The sequence below is a fragment of the Gymnogyps californianus genome, chromosome 1 (genome assembly GCF_018139145.2).
Source record: "Gymnogyps californianus isolate 813 chromosome 1, ASM1813914v2, whole genome shotgun sequence".
Classification (NCBI taxonomy): domain Eukaryota; kingdom Metazoa; phylum Chordata; class Aves; order Accipitriformes; family Cathartidae; genus Gymnogyps; species Gymnogyps californianus.
In genome coordinates, this window is record NC_059471.1 from 218,982,836 (window position 1) to 218,999,540 (window position 16,705).

Consider the following 16,705-nt stretch of genomic DNA (forward strand, 5'->3'; position numbering starts at 1 on the left):
AGGATGCCTCTGTTCAGTCCTTGGCCCCCTGAGGACAGCTGTACTCTGCTCAGATCCCCTCCCGAGTTCCTCATTGTGTCCTCTAGCCTTCTTTTGTCTTTCTGCCCACTCCCACCCTCCCCAGGAATCCTTTACTCCTTGTCTAGATGTAGTCTGAGGCCTTCTGGGTTACTCTCAGGACATTTTTAGCTCTGTAGTGCACTTTGGACCCACCCTTTTCTTCCCTCAGAACCTCTGCTATGGCCATTTTTGTGCCCCAGAGCAGTCTTTTTTTTCCTATATGCTATCGTAAATGTGTTCATGTGCTGCCTTTTGTCTTCCTCCCTTGGAACCTGTCCGGTCCTGTCACAATGCCTACTGAAGTGTTCCTTGCGGTGCACAGGCATCTTCTACCTATGTAGATGTCTTTGCATATATATTTTTCCCTCAGCATCCCTCCTCAGGCTTTATTTGTACCCCATAGTACTATTTTTGTTCCATATGCCATCTAGGATACCTCTGTTTGGTCCCTTGCCCCTTGAGGACTGATGTACTCTGTTCAGATCCCTTCTCCAGTTCCTCATTTTCTCACCAAGCCTTTTTTTTTTTTTGGTCTTTGTAGCAACTTTAGGATCCTTTGAGCTCCCTCAGAAGTCATTGTCTTGCTTTCCTCCTGCCCCAGAGGACTCTGTGTGCCTTTTATTCTGTATGGGACTCCTGCTTGGAGCCCCTCCAGAACTTTTGTGGTGTATACAGCAGATGTAGCATGGTGATCCTTTTGTGCCTCAAGGGCTGTTGTTACCTGTGTAGTCCTTGTAGGATGCTTTTGGCCCCTTCATGCATCTCTCATTGCATCTTAGAGGTTTCTTCTGTCCTTTTGACATCTTTGGAGCCCACTAGTCTCCTTATGACTGCTCCTGAGGCCTTCCTGCCTTATTCCCACGTAAGAAACCTATATAGGCCTGCTCGTCCTTTTAATCGCCTTTTCAGAACACTTTCTGAAACATTTAGTGTTTCCTAGAGTCTTCTTTTGTCCTTCTGGCCCTCTCGGTACCCCTCTAGTCTTTTCATGACTGCATCTGATGTCTTCCTTGCACCCCAGTGCCTTTGTTTAGGTCTGTAGCACTCTGACATTTTGTAGCTCTCCTGGGACTCCTTATGAGGTCTTCTTAGTACTTTAGAACACTTGTTTTGACATCTCCACCATCTAGGCAGTCTCAGTTCTCTTTATTGTCCATTAAGGACATCTTGTGCTCCACTCAGATCTTCTCCTGAGTTTATTGTTGTGTTCATGAGTATTCTTGTGCTACTGTAGCACCCTTAGGATCCTTCAAGTTCCTTCAGAAGCATCTTTTAGACCATACTTGCGCCCTAAAGAACTGATTTTGCCTTCTACCCTGTGGGGGCCCCCCTCTTCTGGCATTTGAGCCCTTCCAGGACCTCTGTGCTGCACGCAGAAGCCGTCTTGAGGCTCCACAGTGCCTCAGAACCTTCTCTTGGCTGTGTAGTCCTCTTAGGACACCTCTAGCTTCTTCAGGACTACTCTTGTATACCTTTTTGTGGGGTAGACCTTTCTTTTGTTAGTCTTGCTGGCTGTGGACTCATCTAGCTTCCCTGGCACCTCTCCTGAGGTGTTTTTTTATTATGTATTGTCATTTATTGTCCTTCTAGCCTCTTTGGTGTTATCTAAGGTGTTTACTACAGTTTCTGATGCATATTGGTGTTTCAACCCTATTTTGGTCTTTTGGGAATCGTCTATTTCCATTAGAGGAGTGTGGCAGGTGCACCCGCCGCGATAAAGACCAAAACTTCTTGACCACTGAAAGGAAAGGGTTAAAACTAGAAGCTGCATTTTGGGGGTCGAGCAGGCCATTGCGTGGTGACTGGAGTCATGTATACAGAGTGCCCCAAGTCACGCACCCCAGCTACCTGAGCCCTCCAAAACCACCTCAACCAGTGAAACACCTCGGTTAAGAGAAGTTTCCAGACCGCTGACCATATATGACCTCAAGCCCCAATCTGACTTAGGGCATAAATGGAGCCCGCTGGAAGACCCCTTTGAGTCAGTCTTCCTTGGAGCAGCAGGTCTGCAGTCAGAGACTCTCCCCTTACACTGGGACGCCATCTAAGGAAACTCCCCGGGGTTGAGTGCCTTGCCTTATCGGTGAGTGATTGCGCATTTTGAGTCATCATTCTAAGCTTAGATTTGGTTATATTTCATGTAGTGATAGTTCCCAACTGACATCCTGAACCTGTAAATAAGTTGTGTTTGTCACAGCGTTTATGACCTAATATTCCTGTCTAGTCTGGCTGTTATATCTCAATACAACATAATATTCCTGTTCAATTTGACGATTACATTTTGATATCATTAAAGAAAATTGACTTTTGAAATATATCGCTATCTGTCCAGTGTTTCTGCGACAGGGAGTCAGTGGGAGAGACGTTTTAGGAATCTCAGTAACCTAGAATTGGTGGTAATATAAAGTAAGCAATTCCCTCTGAATCTGGAGATCTTTTAGAGAAAGGATTTTTACAGGATCTAATTCAGCTGTGTCATTCGGTCCTCTGCAGAATGCAGCACTGGTGTAAGTTGGGTACTATGTGTGAGCTTGATAGAAATGAATGACAACAGCATAGCACTTTTTTTTTACAAAGGCAAGTAAAGCATTTTACCTCTGCTGCTAATACCGTTACCATATTTGATCAGCTACTTTCACACAAAACTTATTATGATCTCAAGTTGTTTTTACAGCTCTAAACAGAGGCTTGTCTTTACCCCAGTAAAAATAAGCTTAATTACCCACCCGGTCATATTGTTGGTGCGATACACAAAGTTGCTGTAAAAGAGTAGGTACTGTCTTTTCCAGTAACAGCCCGTTTCTCTTTTCTGTGCTTTGCATGCTGTAAACCTAAACCAGAGCAAATGACTTGCTACTGACCTGACTGCTCTCTTTATGTCTTCTGATGGTTTCTCCTCTCTTTTGGTGGATGGTGGGCAGGGCCCAGGGGGTATATCAACCACAGGCCCCTCAGCAAGGAGGTCATTCTTCTTGTGGTCTCTTGTGGGCTCAGTGCTATGCATTTACTTGTGTCAGTAGCACTCTTTGAGCTAGATGCTAGATTTCCAAGCTCAGAGTAGCAAAAGATTCTGTTAGAGGTAAGAGCAATGCGAAGAGTCAAGGTCAAGCAGCACGTCTGAGAGAAAGTGTTGTTTATTGCATGAAGCTGTTCCGCAGGTTGGTAAATTTATATGGGGTGTCCAGGGATGGGAGATAGTTCACGAGTCTGCACCGGCTTCTTTTTTTTTTTTTTTTTTTTTTTTTTTTTTTTTTTGTTAAATGTAGTTCATATTTTCTGGAACTTTTAAACTGCAGCAGGGACCTTATTTCCTCACAGAGTCTGTTGGAGATTGTGATAGTGATGTTGTCTTCTTTGCTAGGACTGACAGTAAGAGTAAGTAGCGGGGGTTAGGGTGAGCTACTTTTCTACATTTGCATATGAAGTTTCACTGCTTCTCAAGCAAGTGGTAAGCATACAAGTCATCTTTTTCAGGGTGTGGGATGCCCACAGGAAATGTTGTTCCTACAGCCTCTGGGAAACATAGTGGGCCCTTGTTAGGTAACAACTGTGTGGAAATCATGTACTATCCAGGCATGGAGCAGAGCCTGGACCATCTGGGAGGAGACAGGATAGGGGGTGCCCACAGGAGACTGGGCACAACTCAGAAAGGTGGCCTCCAAAGAGCAGATGGTGCAGAGGGTTTGGGGGTGCAGATACGTGACAGGAGCTGTTGGGAAGGAGTGTAAGTCCTTCCCGACAGTTTTGGCACTGTGGGATGGCTGGGAAGGAGAGGTGGGTTCATCACTTGCATTCAGGCTGGTTTTGCAGTCAGATCTGAGTCAAGATGAGGTTCCTTCAGTTTTTGTTGCTCCACAGCTGAAGGGATGACCAAGTGTACAAGAAATGTGCTGTAAGGCCATGGACATCTTCATCCATGCATTCGAATGTGAGATGCATGTCTTGTTTCAGAAACAGCACAGAGAGGATGCTCCATAGCATGAGTTTCATCAACCGTCACGCCAAAGCAGATGGTAGGCGGTTTGGAGTTAAGTGGCAATGGAGGGCATAGTGTGGTTTGAGGTTAGTTTAATGAGAAAGTGCGATTTAGGCACGAGTGTGGCAAATATTGTGGGAACCATAGCTTGGAGAGACATCATGGGCCAGAGAGGTAGGAGAATAGGCTACATGAAGTGGGCCACAGAGTGAATAGTGTCATGTGTTTATTTGGCTTGTGTGAGGTATATTATTATGTACAGTCCAGAACTCTAAGGTCTCCTCCCCCTCTTGGCACTATAGTTGTGGCCCTCCCCAGTGTTCTTCTCAGGTCCCTTTCGTTGCCATCTGTTGTGGTTTAACCCCAGCCTGCAACTAAGCACCACACAGCCGCTCGCTTACCCCCCCCCCCCCACCCAGTGGGATGGGGGAGAGAATCGAAAAAAATCCCCAAAACTTGTGGGTTGAGATAAAGACAGTTTAATAGGACAGAAAGGAAGAAAATAATAATGATAATAATAATAAAATGACAAGAATAATACTAAAAGAATTAGAGTATACAAAACAAGTGATGCACAATGCAGTTGCTCACCACCTGCTGACCGATGCCCAGTTAGTTCCCAAGCAGTGATCTGCCCCTCCTGGCCAACTCCCCACAGTGTATATACTGGGCATGATGTCCTATGGTATGGAATATCCCTTTGGCCAGTTTGGGTCAGCTGTCCTGGCTGTGTCCCCTCCCAACTTCTCGTGCCCCTCCAGCCTTCTTGCTGGCTGGGTATGAGAAGCTGAAAAATCCTTGAGTTAGTATAAACACTGCTTAGCAACAACTAAAAACATCAGTGTGTTATCAACATTATTCTTATACTAAATCCAAAACACTGCACTATGCCAGCTACTAGGAAGAAAATTAACTATCCCAGCCGAAACCAGGACATCGTCCATCTGAATCTCATGGGCATTGTTTCCTACAGGCATCCAGTAGGTGTGTATTTCTGTAGTGGTTTTCCCTGGCATATCTTGGAGAAGATGATGTATATTATCCATGCCTATAATGGTCTCAGGCCAGGGGCTGCCCTTTTTTTTTTTTTTTTTTTTTTTTTTTTTTTTTAACTTCCCCCAGTCTCTGGGCATGCGAGCCTTCTCCATTCTCCCAGTTGGATGTTTTTTCCATTGCTGTCTCATGAGGTTAGCTCTGGTTCCAGCTGTGGCAGTTATGTTCCGTTGTCCTCATTTTTCCATCATCTATTTTGCACCAGTTTCTGTAGTTGTACGGTCTTCATCTTGTATCTCTTTGAGTCGCCACATTACACCATTGCCTGTTTGTTTTTTTTTTTAATTGGCCATCCGCCTCCATTATTCTGTATGGGGCTTCATAGGTACCCCAGCTCAGGCTTCTCGATGTCTTTCTGTCTTGCACTGCCTGTGTCGTGGGCCTGTCATCATCGCTGTTTGATCCAGCTCATGGTCCGAGTTGCCACACAGTACCATGCCATATGTCTTTGAGCATTCTGCTTTTATTTTATGTATCTCTTGGGATTTTTTGTGCTTGCAGGTAGATTCAGGCCTCCTGACATGCTGGTCCCTGGGTCTTACGTTCCTCTTTTTTGCCATATGTCCTCACTGGTCTTTTCCCACAGTAGGGAGGGGAGCGGAGCACTCAGTTTCCAGGACATCTAGGGAGTTAGGATCGGGCTTCGTCTCGTCTTCACGGGGACCATCCCCAAAGACGTCTGGTGTGTGGGTCAATGGTCTGAGTCTAGACTATGTGGATACATTAATCCCTTTCAGAGTGTCTCAGAGGTTAAGGTTTTTGTTTTAGCTGTATAATTGCATAAGAGGAAGCCAGCCATCTGGGATAAGGTGGGGTACACCTGTGTCTTCAGGGCCTATCTTAATTGCCAGGCACTCTTAATTACTTTTCACACAGTTTTTCCAGGTGACAAGCAAAGCAGTTTGGGATGCACGTCAAGGGAATCAGGCCTGTATGTGTGGCCAAGGGTAGTGGGCGCCATTGCTGAAATGCAAAGCGGTGTTGTGGCAGAGTTCTCCAGTTACAGGGGTGCATGATGTCACATCGCTTAGTTGTATACTGTGCAAACTACTGCTGTCATATAGTGATGGGGACAGTACTGTTCTTTTCATTTTGTTGAAGACTGAGAGCATGATGGAGCAGGGTACAGGAGTGTAATATCTTCTCTGTTTTGTTAGGCAGTACAAGTGCCCAAGGTCCAGCCCACATTAGAGAGAGGGCGTGAGGATCTCAGTTTTGACCATTGGCAGAAGAAGGAGTGTCCTTTGGAGGCCAAGGTGAAGTAGAGCTGTTAATCACTTAGTTTGATTTTTGGCATGGGGTGCACTGTCTGTGACTTAGTAGATATTAGAACCAGGTGCCACGGTCAGACCTGGCAGAACTTTATTGCCATCTGAAGTAACGCATACTTCTGTACTGGCATTTGAATTGCTCGCTCAGCATCACCTCTGGCTTCTCCTCCTTGAGCTTATATATTGGCAAGAAGTGGCGCTCTCATCGAGCATTTGGGTCCAAGGAACTTAATTTTTGGTGTCCCAATAATTTTTGTTGGCATTGATCTTGTTCTTGTGAATATCTGCTCATCTTCTGCATCTGTCCATGCTGAGGTCTGCTTCCATTACAATGTGGTTGTGTTGTAAGACTTCTTGGCGCTGTGTTATCTGATTGTAGCCTTCTGTAGGTGAGTATTTTTCAGCAGCCCAGTCTCAAGTCCCATTTCAGTCACAGCTTTCGTTTGACAAAGCTGTCTGTTGAGGGGTTTGCCAGCACTGCTGTCATGGTGTCAAGAGCTCTTAATCCATTAGGGAAAAGTATATGTCATTATGCCAGCCATAGTCCCTCTCTAGCCACATCTCTTTTGGCATTTGTGGGCCTGAGTGTTTTGCCAGCACTGTCAGTCTCCTCATGTCTGAGTCATCTGGAAGTAGCTGTAACTTTTGTGTGTCAGTGAGTGGTTTTACTTGGTTTTGTAGTTAACAAAATAGGTCTGGTCAAGCAAGGTGCCATGGTGAGTGGATAGCACCATGAGCCATGATTGGAGGGTGGGGTCGATCACTTGGGATTTGTGCCTTCTTGGGTCTCTTTTGTGTTGCCTGAGAATCTACATCAGTCAATGGGATTTGTTAGTTTGTTTTGTGCAGTGGATGCTCTCTTACAGAAAGTGGTATCTAACATCCCAATGTGTTTCTTCAGCCATTTTCCCAAGACTCACCCAGCATCAAAGGTTGTGGTTCCTGAGATGCCAGAGATGGATTGACTATATGAGTTGGAGGATGACATAGCAACTGCCCCTGCACTATGGGATGGGAGCTGAGGGAGGCGAGTGGAGCAGTGTTTGCCATGCCCCAGATTTACTGTTTCCCCCCGCCCCGCCCAAGCAGGCAATCAGGGTGGGGGGGAGAAAAGGGAAGGATGCATACTGTTTCTTGGGTATTAATGTTTTTCTTGTTGTTCCTGGTCTTGCTGATGTGACTGTGGCTCACTGCAGCAGGTCAGAATGCAAAGCACAGATTGAGAAGGTTATCGGAGCACAGAAGTCGGAATGGGGACAGTTTTTGGATTGTTGGACGTCTATCAGTCAGTGTCTAGGTAATTTGCTTTGTATTGTTATTGCGGCTGAAGAGCAGGGGGCTGAATGCCAAAGGGAGACTGAGGAGGTGAGCGGAGTGCTGTAAGAATGTCGGCTGGTGCGTGGCGACAATGTGCCACTGTTGGTGCCTATATGACTAGCCCATGCTTTGTGTTTTGAAGGTGTGAAACATCTTGTGAAGTAGTATGTCTGCGCTGGAGCAGAGTGAGGCACGGTGACTGATGAACAGTGGGCTGAAGTAGCAGTTATTTTTGAGGTGTCATAGGGTTGGTGTAATTACAAGCATCCCCTCTTTGGCTTTTACAGATACTGTGCTGGCCTGAAGACTGCAGCCTTAAGAGTGAGACTAAGGGTGGGTGAGGGGCTAAGGTAAATGAGCGGGAGAGAGAAATTGCTGCAGGTGGCCTGTGATTTTGGGAGATATCTCAGAGTGTGCTTTTTCCTCTGTGGGTTTTTTTGCAGGTGCCACATGCAGTCTCAGAGGGGCAAAGCCGCATGCTGATGAGTGACCCAAGAAGGTGAGGCTGGGTTGGAGTTGAATCGCAAAGCAGTGTGAGGCAATGTGGTGAAGTGTTTCCCTTTTGGTTTTGCAGGTGCTCTGGTGGGCTCTCTTCAGACACAGCTGAGGGTTTGAGGTGAGACTGAGCAGGAGAGAGGAGTGGCATGGCTGGCGATTGTTTCCAAGCACAATGGTCAGTTTGTTGTTTTAGCTTTCCAGGTGCCACAGGTCATGCTGCCTGCATCATTGGACTTTGGAACTGGATCAGAGCAGGTGAGCAGAATGCTGGGGCGCTTCTGAAGAGGGCGTTTTCATGGAAGAGGTCGGTTGGCTGGCATGACAGTGACTTAAGGTAGTCTCTTTTTGCAGATGAAGAGGAACCTGGCAATTGCAGCAACAGCATGGTTAGCCTGTGTGGTCCTTGTCGAGGATGGAAGCTGACTCCCAGCAGTCTGAAAGCTAAATTGAGGGGCAAATGCTATGTGTGGGGGGGGTAGTTGGGCAGGGGGGCATGGCAGGTTAGGGCAGGCAGGGGTTTTAAAGTCAGTGCCATGGAGAGGGCTGTCCAGGATCAGTCACAGCTGGGCAGAGAGGGCGTGGGGACCATCCGCATGATGAGTGTGCCTGGCAGGGCAGTTTCAGTCTGTGTCTCTCATAGTGTTTGCATAGTCTGTGTTCTCTGTCCTATACCATACTTTCCTCAGGTCTTGATGTCCCCCTTGCTTTTTGCACTTGGTGTGCACCTTGGTAGCCAGCGTGAGGGTCTCGAGTGCATGGCCTCATTGGCGTAGTGCCAGTTGAGTAGTGCCAGTTGAGTCCTTCTTGTCTCGCAACCAAAGCTTGAAGCATGGATCTGTCTTGTGTGTTTTGCATCATAGATGTTTCTGGACAGTCATCTTTGTGGCAGTGATCCAGGCTGCATCAGCAGCTCTTCTCTTCTCTGGAGTGTTCAGTTTCCACAGGGTCCTCTTCTGGGGTTTCTTCCCTGCGTCCTTATGGTCTTAGGTCTTATCACCTGGCTTCTTGGGCATCCATTGTCCCAGTTCTGACGGTAACTTTCTGTAACAGGCCGTGGCATTTGACTGCTTTTCCTGGGTCCGCTGTAGAGCATCTGTGCCATGCTGTTGCAGCACCGTAGGGCTTCCTGTCTGGCGGCATCTTCCCTCCTCCAGGAGTTGTTTTGCGTGTGGTGTTCTTGCATATTATGGTCATGTTGTGTGCAGTGTCAGTCTGTGTGTGTGCTCGGGGTGGAGTTGTCCTGCCTGGGGGTCACCATGGGGCTGTCCTTGGGTGCTGCACAAGTGCTCCCTGCCCCCCGGAGCCAGGCTCTGAGTGCCCCCCGGCACTGCAGCCCCGCCACCCCCACCCCACTGCTCCTCGCTCCGCTGCAGGCGGGCTCAGCTTTCCCAGCCACCCGCCTGCTGCTCTCGGTGCCTGCACCCAGCCGCAGCCCCTCTGTCGCCTCTGCTCGGTATGGCCTGTGGTGACAGGTGTCCCGGTGGGGCAGGGGCACTCCGCTTCCACTGCCACCTCTCTGTGGTGGAAGGGGCCCTTGGGCAGCGGGAGTGCTTCTGGGACGTCAGCGACGCCAGGGCCAGCAGCAGCAGCAGTAGTAGTAGCATGACGACGCTCCATGCATTCACCTGCGATGACCTTTTCCACTTCAATAACGTGTGAGTGCTGGCTGCCTTCCTCTCTTCTCCTCTGCGAGCCCTGTGCTTGCTCTCCGCCACGCTCAGCCTGTGGGTGCATGCAAGCGGCTCCCCCTTCCCTCAGGTGCCGCCACCCCCCTTACCCCGGGGGAGCTCGGGGTGCCCCCTTGGCCAGCTGGTGAGCGGGACCCGGGCCCATGGTGAGCGTTGCTCTCCCCCCACAGCAACCTGGACCCACTGATAGAGACCGTATCCTTCCCGCTGCTGCCGGGGAGGAGGCACGGGGCCTGGCATGGGGCCTAGCGTGGGCGGTGGCAGCCCTGGCGGTGACAGCTTGCTCCTTAACCGAGCGCCCCAGTACGGGATACCCTTCTGCCTGCAGTACCTGGCCCACTGGCCCGAGTATTTCATTGTCGGTTACAGTGAGTGTGGTGTGACTCCATGGCACCGGGTTTTCCAGTGTTACTGTCTCACTGTGTTGCATGTTTGGGGGGTTATAACGCAGGAGCTTTTCTTACTCTTCACATTTTCCAAATACCCAACAGGGAAAAGGAACGTTACGTAGCATCTTCCCATTTCATAAATGTCTAAGGAAATTACGTAGGACTCATAGCAGTAGTTTTCGGTTTGATGTTCCTAGCGCGGCAAGGAGTCTTGACTGTGGTAACGTCAATCCAGGTTTTATACAGGTAAATGTATGTGTACAAGTGTTTCTGTAATCCTGGAAATAAGTCCGTGCACTCAGCTCTGATCTCACACACTGTCAGTCATCAGTAAGTAAAAATGCTGGGCTTGGGTTTTGCATTGTCCTGCAAGGGAAAGCTCTGGGTCTGGATGCCATTTGCTTATTTGCTGTGAATATTCATGTTTTTCAGAAATCATACCAAATAGAGCTGTTGGTTTGTTCATTCCTCCAGGTTTTTTTCCCCTCTTTTTTTGGGGGGGGTGGGGGCAGAATAAGGGTCTTTGCTGGGACCCAGGAAATAAAGTGTTTAACATAGTAAAGCTTAAAGCATTTGCCGTACAGAAGGTTTCTCTGTACCCACCACATCAGTTGCTTATTAGCAGTGACTGTGATGTTTATAAGTCCTGTGTGCAAGTGTGAATATTCATTAGCGAACTAACACTGGTTTGGCCCTGTGTAGAAAGGAGAGCAACTACAAAGAAGCCCCCCAAAACAACATATCCCCCTCCCCCCCTTTTTTTTTTCCTTAAACATACCATGTTTGCAGGGCCTTAGCTTTCTAGTGCCAGATTGGCAAAGCTTCCCAAGCTCTATTCCCCCATAGTCACCAAAAGTTTCCAATAGTTGCCAGGATGGTGAGTTAGCTTTGGGCTTGTAGCCCTCTGTTCCTCCATTATTTTAGTCAGACCCTGAATTCTGCTCAGTTAAAGACTCACGAGAGTTGCTTAAAATTTGCATTTGGAAGTCATGCCTCAAACAATGAATTTGCAAGAATTTTTTTTTTTTTTACACTAGTCAAGAAACTACTGTAATACTTGAGCAAAATGACATTTTTAGTGGTTGCTGAATCACAGAGTGATAACGTAGACATCCCTGTTTGAGCCTTTACTGCAATCATTGCAATGTTTGTTTATACACTGCTTGGTTCTTTTGTAAAGGTGTATAGCTGTGGGTGGTGCATTATTCCAAAGGTGCTACTGCGCTGATGCTCTGTATGTTCACAGTAATGGGTAAAGCAGAAGGCTCTGTGGCTAGGGAAGAATGGCATGGACATGTTACTGCTCCCTCTGTTGCGCCAGAGTGTCGACGGCTGGGTTTGGCCACTAAATTTATGGAACTACTGGAAGGAATTTCAGAAAAGTGAGTACTATGCTTATCTTTAAATTTATCTTTTAAAGTAATCTTTCTACAGACACCTGTGCATGGCTCAGATATTTGATTTGCATGAAACAGACCCAGAATTTTGCTTTAAGTACTGTTCTGATTCACTGAAATTCCCTGTAGTTAGAGAACAAGAATTATGAATGTTGCTTGGCGATTTAAAATCTGAGGGTTTCTCTGAAAGCTAACTTGCCAGAATGAGTAGGAAGTAACCTGAATTCCAATAGAGATACTGTATAAAAGGTCCTTTTCTTGACAGGAAAAGAGCTTTGTGAAACGTCAACACTGTTTCCCATAGGGTCTCCAACATTCTTGTTCAGTCATCGTGGGCTTTGTGCGATTCCCTCAGGCACAATCTTGAACAAATGTTGTACAACAGACAGTGTCTTAGCTTACTTTCCATCTCGTGCTTGGTTACTTGTACCTGCAGAAAATTTAATTTAGCATCAAATGAACCCACAGGGAAGTGTCCCCAACTCATGCTGGTAGGGCAACCCCATTGTAGTTGGTAAAATGGGAAAATAGTACGATGTTTTGAAAAATTTGCCTTGTGAGGAGAAGGGCTGTCTCCTGCTAGGCAACTGAATTTTGTGACTGATTCCCTCCCTGTCCTGCCATGTACTTTGAAGGAGGCAGTGCCTAAGCCAATACAATCTAAAATGTGGATTTTTCTTTTTTTTTTTTTTTTAAATAATTTCTTATGGATATGAGGCTTGTGTGGGTGTTTAGCTTGTCCTGTTCTTTCTGTTCAGAATTCTGAACCCACTGGCTGGTGTAGAAGAATGGTCGTGTGACAAAAATAAAATGAAATTTTTGCCTATACTGGATTTGTCCCTTGGTAAAGGAGTGCATCTGTTTAATAACAGTGTGAAAGATGTTTGATTTGTGTACCACATCATCAGACCTGCTCTTGGTCTGATTACAAGTTATGAGTTATTATTTAGAAATACATTCACCTACTATTCCTTACTGTGTTTTTTTTGGTTTTTATTTTTTCAAAGAAAGGGTGGATTTTTTGTTGATCTCTTTGTGAGAGTATCAAATCAGGTTGCAGTAAATATGTATAAGCAACTAGGCTACACTGTGTACCAGACAGTATTACTCTGCTAGCAGTGGAGAGACAGATGAAGATGCTTATGGTTAAGTACTTATTCTGCCTCAAGTTGAATGGAAAGATTCTCATGTTGAGGGTTCCTGGGCTTGTTTGTATGACACCTTTTTTTTTTTTTTTTTTTTTTTTGTATGAAAGAAGTTCAGATAGTTGTTGATGAATGGGATTTTGTATGCTCCTTTAGATAGCTTTTCCTACTGAAGATTACATCAGTTACAAAACTTAATCTTGCAGTTTACACATTTTATAGCATCTGTGGCAAAATAAAATACAAAACAATAATAAGTTAGTAAGTACAAAGACATTTATCCTGTAGGTAAGATGAAAATAAAAATGCAGTTTCTTATCCAATTTTTCTTTCCGAGGAATGCTCACACCCAGTGGCTGGTTTTTTTGCTAATGTTATTGGTGGAAGGAATGGCAGTGCTTTCCTCATTTCTTCTCATAACAGGGACTTGAAACTTTGTTTTTCTCAGATGTCTGACTACAAATTTACAACTGTCAATGGTCAACAGTGGCAGAGAATTCGGTGGCACTTTCAATTTAAAAGGGAAGGAACATGGAAATTCAAGTATGTTAGTGTTAATTCTGTTAACAAAACTGAAGTACCAGCTGCTTCCTCTTTCTAGATCTTCTTTCCTTTAAGTATCCTCCCCAAAGGGTTATGTGGCCGTGCTGTGTATCTTTTCTGTTCTTGCACTATTCATTTGATATGCAGGAGTACTATGAAATACAGGGGCTACAGACAGACATCTACCATTGTTGCAGATGCCTTTAAATCAGTTGAGTTTCATGCAGTGTTACATTACAGTTGGTAATGTTGCTGCTGAACAACATTAAGGACATCAGACTATTAGAGTGTGTCCATAGGAGGGCGACCAAGATGGTGAAAGGTCTTGAGGGCAAGACTTAGGAGGAGCAGCTGAGGTCACTTGGTTTGTTCAGCTTGGAGAAGAGGAGGCTGAGGGGTGACTTCATCACAGTCTACAACTTTCTAAAGGGGGGCAGCAGAGGGGGAGGTGCTGATCTCCTCTCTCTGGTGACCAGCAATAGGACACGAGGAAATGGAATGAAGCTGCATCAGGAGAAGTTCAGACTGGACATTAGGGAAAGGTTCTTCACTGAGAGGGTGGTCGGTGCCTGGAACAGGCTCCCCAGGGAAGTGGTCACGGCACCAAGCTCATGAGAGTTCAAGGAGCGTCTGGACAATGCTCTTGTTCATACGGTTTAGTTTTAGGTAGTCCCGCGAGGAGCAGGGAGTTGGACTCAATGATCCTTATGGGTCCCTTCCAACTTTAGATATTCTATGATTCAATGAAATCTTGATTAAAAATTATCTTATTGTAATAGAGAATTCACTTAATATGGCTTTGTGCAATGACTCTTATTATAATAGCGTTTTTTTTCTTTTGCCACAGATATGAGAAAAGCTCTTTCCAGAGATACAGAGAATAAATCAATTATACCTCTGCCTCATCCTGTGAGACCAGAAGACATTGAGTAACTGTAAGCTGTGATTCTCAGTCAACTTACTAAGAGTGTCAGGTTCCTTCTTCCCCTAGCCCCCAAGAACTTACAGATGAGAAATCTTAGGTTCAGTGTTTTTCCCCATGAAATACCAAAAAGCAATATTGAGAAGCTTACTAACACTGCTTCTATTGGTAGTGGCTGCATACTCTTGCACTTACCCTGTTATTTTGCCATTAAAGTACTGGAAATTCAGAGACTATTAAAATGGAATTACCTCCTGTATGGTGTTTTCTTGGTTTTCTTTCAAACCAAAAATACCTGAAGTCAGTAATAGTAAAAACTCTTCAAATGCATTTATTCATGACCAATGACAATACTGTACAATACCCAAGAAATACAGCAGAGGAAGGCAATGTATTAATACTTGCATAGAATATAAACCTGCTATACATAATGTAGAAATGTCTTTCTCCTCTTCATGGCACAGGCACGGGACTGAACTTAGGTTCACTGTTGATTTGAAAAAGCCAGACGACCAAAACAGTCAAGGCTTTTTCTCCACCGTGGACCAGATTCAAGACCAATTCTGTGTTCTGGGTACCCATAGATACCTTAACATGCTATGTCCACTGAAGTAATCTGTGGTAAAGATTTCTTGTTTTCTCATACCCCTCTTGCTCAATTTCAAGGTCAATGTAGGGTTTCCAAAGAAACTGCAAAAGAGAATTCTCTCCTTATGTTCACAGCATCTTCAAACAACCCTATATCTAACACTGAGATAATGCAATTTTTTTTTTTAACGGAGGAGCATGGATAAATGTGGAATTTGCAGAAATGAAATTCAGAGATCAGAGTATTAATTGACCGTACAAGCCAGGATTAAGACTAAGTAATATCAAATCTTGTGCACATAATCCATTTAGCTTACTCCTGTAAGCATGTTCTCCCTCCATGTTTTATCATGGGTTTTATAGTCCTGTGTACCCTGTCAAGAAACAGATGCTAACTTAGACAAGATACAGGCTAAGCCACTATGGTAAGCAGTTCTGTTCAAGCAGTAGATTATTTACATTTTAATTAGCCACACCATGTAATAAATACTGGGGTTTGTTCCTGTTTTTCTTCCATCCTTATATCCAGCTTTCTGTCCCTTTTTTCCTCTCACTTTCTGTCCAGTGTCCTGGCTCTCCCGTTGCTCTCCGTTGCTCTCCCGTTGCTCTCCGTTGCTCTCCGTTGCTCTCCCGTTGCTCTCCCGTTGCTCTCCCGTTGCTCTCCCGTTGCTCTCCCGTTCTATCCGCTCCCCATCCCTATCCCATTCCCCATCACTATTTTGCTCTCTCCTTTTTTAGTTTTAAAAAGTTCCCTGTGCCTTTCCTTTCATTCCCCCATTCCTCTGTCTTGTGCCATGTCCCATTTTTGAGGCCATGGAAGTGACATCAGGAGAGACACATCAGAAGCAGGTCCTCCAGCCCATCGCTGGTTTTACCTTCTCTATCTCTTTGTCCCAACCTGTGCCTCCCTCTGTATTACTCAATCCCTCTCCCCTGTTCTCTGTCCTACTTTTTCTCTCTCGGTATGTCCCACTCCCTGTCCCCATCTTTATCCTTCCTTCCTTCTTCCTCTCCTTTTTGTCTGTCCTTTTGTCCTGCTCCCTGACCCTATTTCTTCCTCCATCTGACTGTCCTTTTCCCTGTACCTTTCTGTCTCTGCTCCACAGTCCTTCTCCCTCATCTTACTTTTCTCTTTATAACCCTCTGTCCTGCTCCGCATCCCTCTCTTTCTCCATCCCTCTCTACTCTTCCTTGCCCCCATCTTTCTCTCCGCCCCCCCCGGGTCATTATCTCTCTCTCTCTGTCCTTGTCTCCCACTTTGTGTTTCTCTCTCTCTCTTTCTGTGTCCTTTTTGTGTCCTGTGTCCACTCTGTCCTGCTCGCTGCCCCTCTTTTTCTCATTCTGTCCCAGTGTCCTGCTCCCTGATCCTCTTTCCCTCTGTTGCTCTGTCCTTCTCCCCGCCCCGTTTCTCTCATGCTCCTTCTTCCTTTTTTATTCTGTTGCTCTGTCCTGCTCCCTGTGCCATCATTTCTCACTGTACCCCTCTGTCCTGCTCCCTGCCCCTATTTTTTCCTCCCTCTCCGTTGTGCTAGTGTGTTGGGTTTGTGTAGTGAGGGAGGGGCTACAGGGGTGGCTCCTGTGAGAAGCTGCTAGAAGCTTCCCTGGCTCCAACCCGGACCCGCCTCTGGCCAAGGCCGAGCCCATCAGCAACGGTGGTTGTGCCTCTGTGATAGCATATTTAAGAAGGGGAAAAAGGCTCCTGAGGGAGGGAGTAAGATGGAGGAAGAAGAAGAAAAAGAAGAAGAAGAGCTACAGTAAAGAAAGGAGGAGGGGAGGAAGAAGAAGATGGGAGAAGAAGAAGAGGAGCTACAGTGAGGAGAGGAGTGGGATGTGAGAGAAACAACCATGCACACACCGA

At 46.0% G+C, this 16,705-nt stretch overlaps 1 protein-coding gene across 1 annotated transcript; it reads left to right on the forward strand.

The window, feature by feature from the left end:
• Positions 1-9,777: 9,777 nt before the first annotated feature.
• Positions 9,778-14,462, forward strand: LOC127024183 (N-alpha-acetyltransferase 20-like). The gene is given in 7 exon segments (XM_050908640.1): positions 9,778-9,830; positions 10,034-10,058; positions 10,168-10,231; positions 11,499-11,634; positions 12,657-12,749; positions 12,751-12,794; positions 14,185-14,462. Coding segments are annotated over 7 exon segments (501 nt in total). The 3' UTR covers positions 14,271-14,462.
• The last annotated feature ends 2,243 nt before the right edge of the window (positions 14,463-16,705 follow it).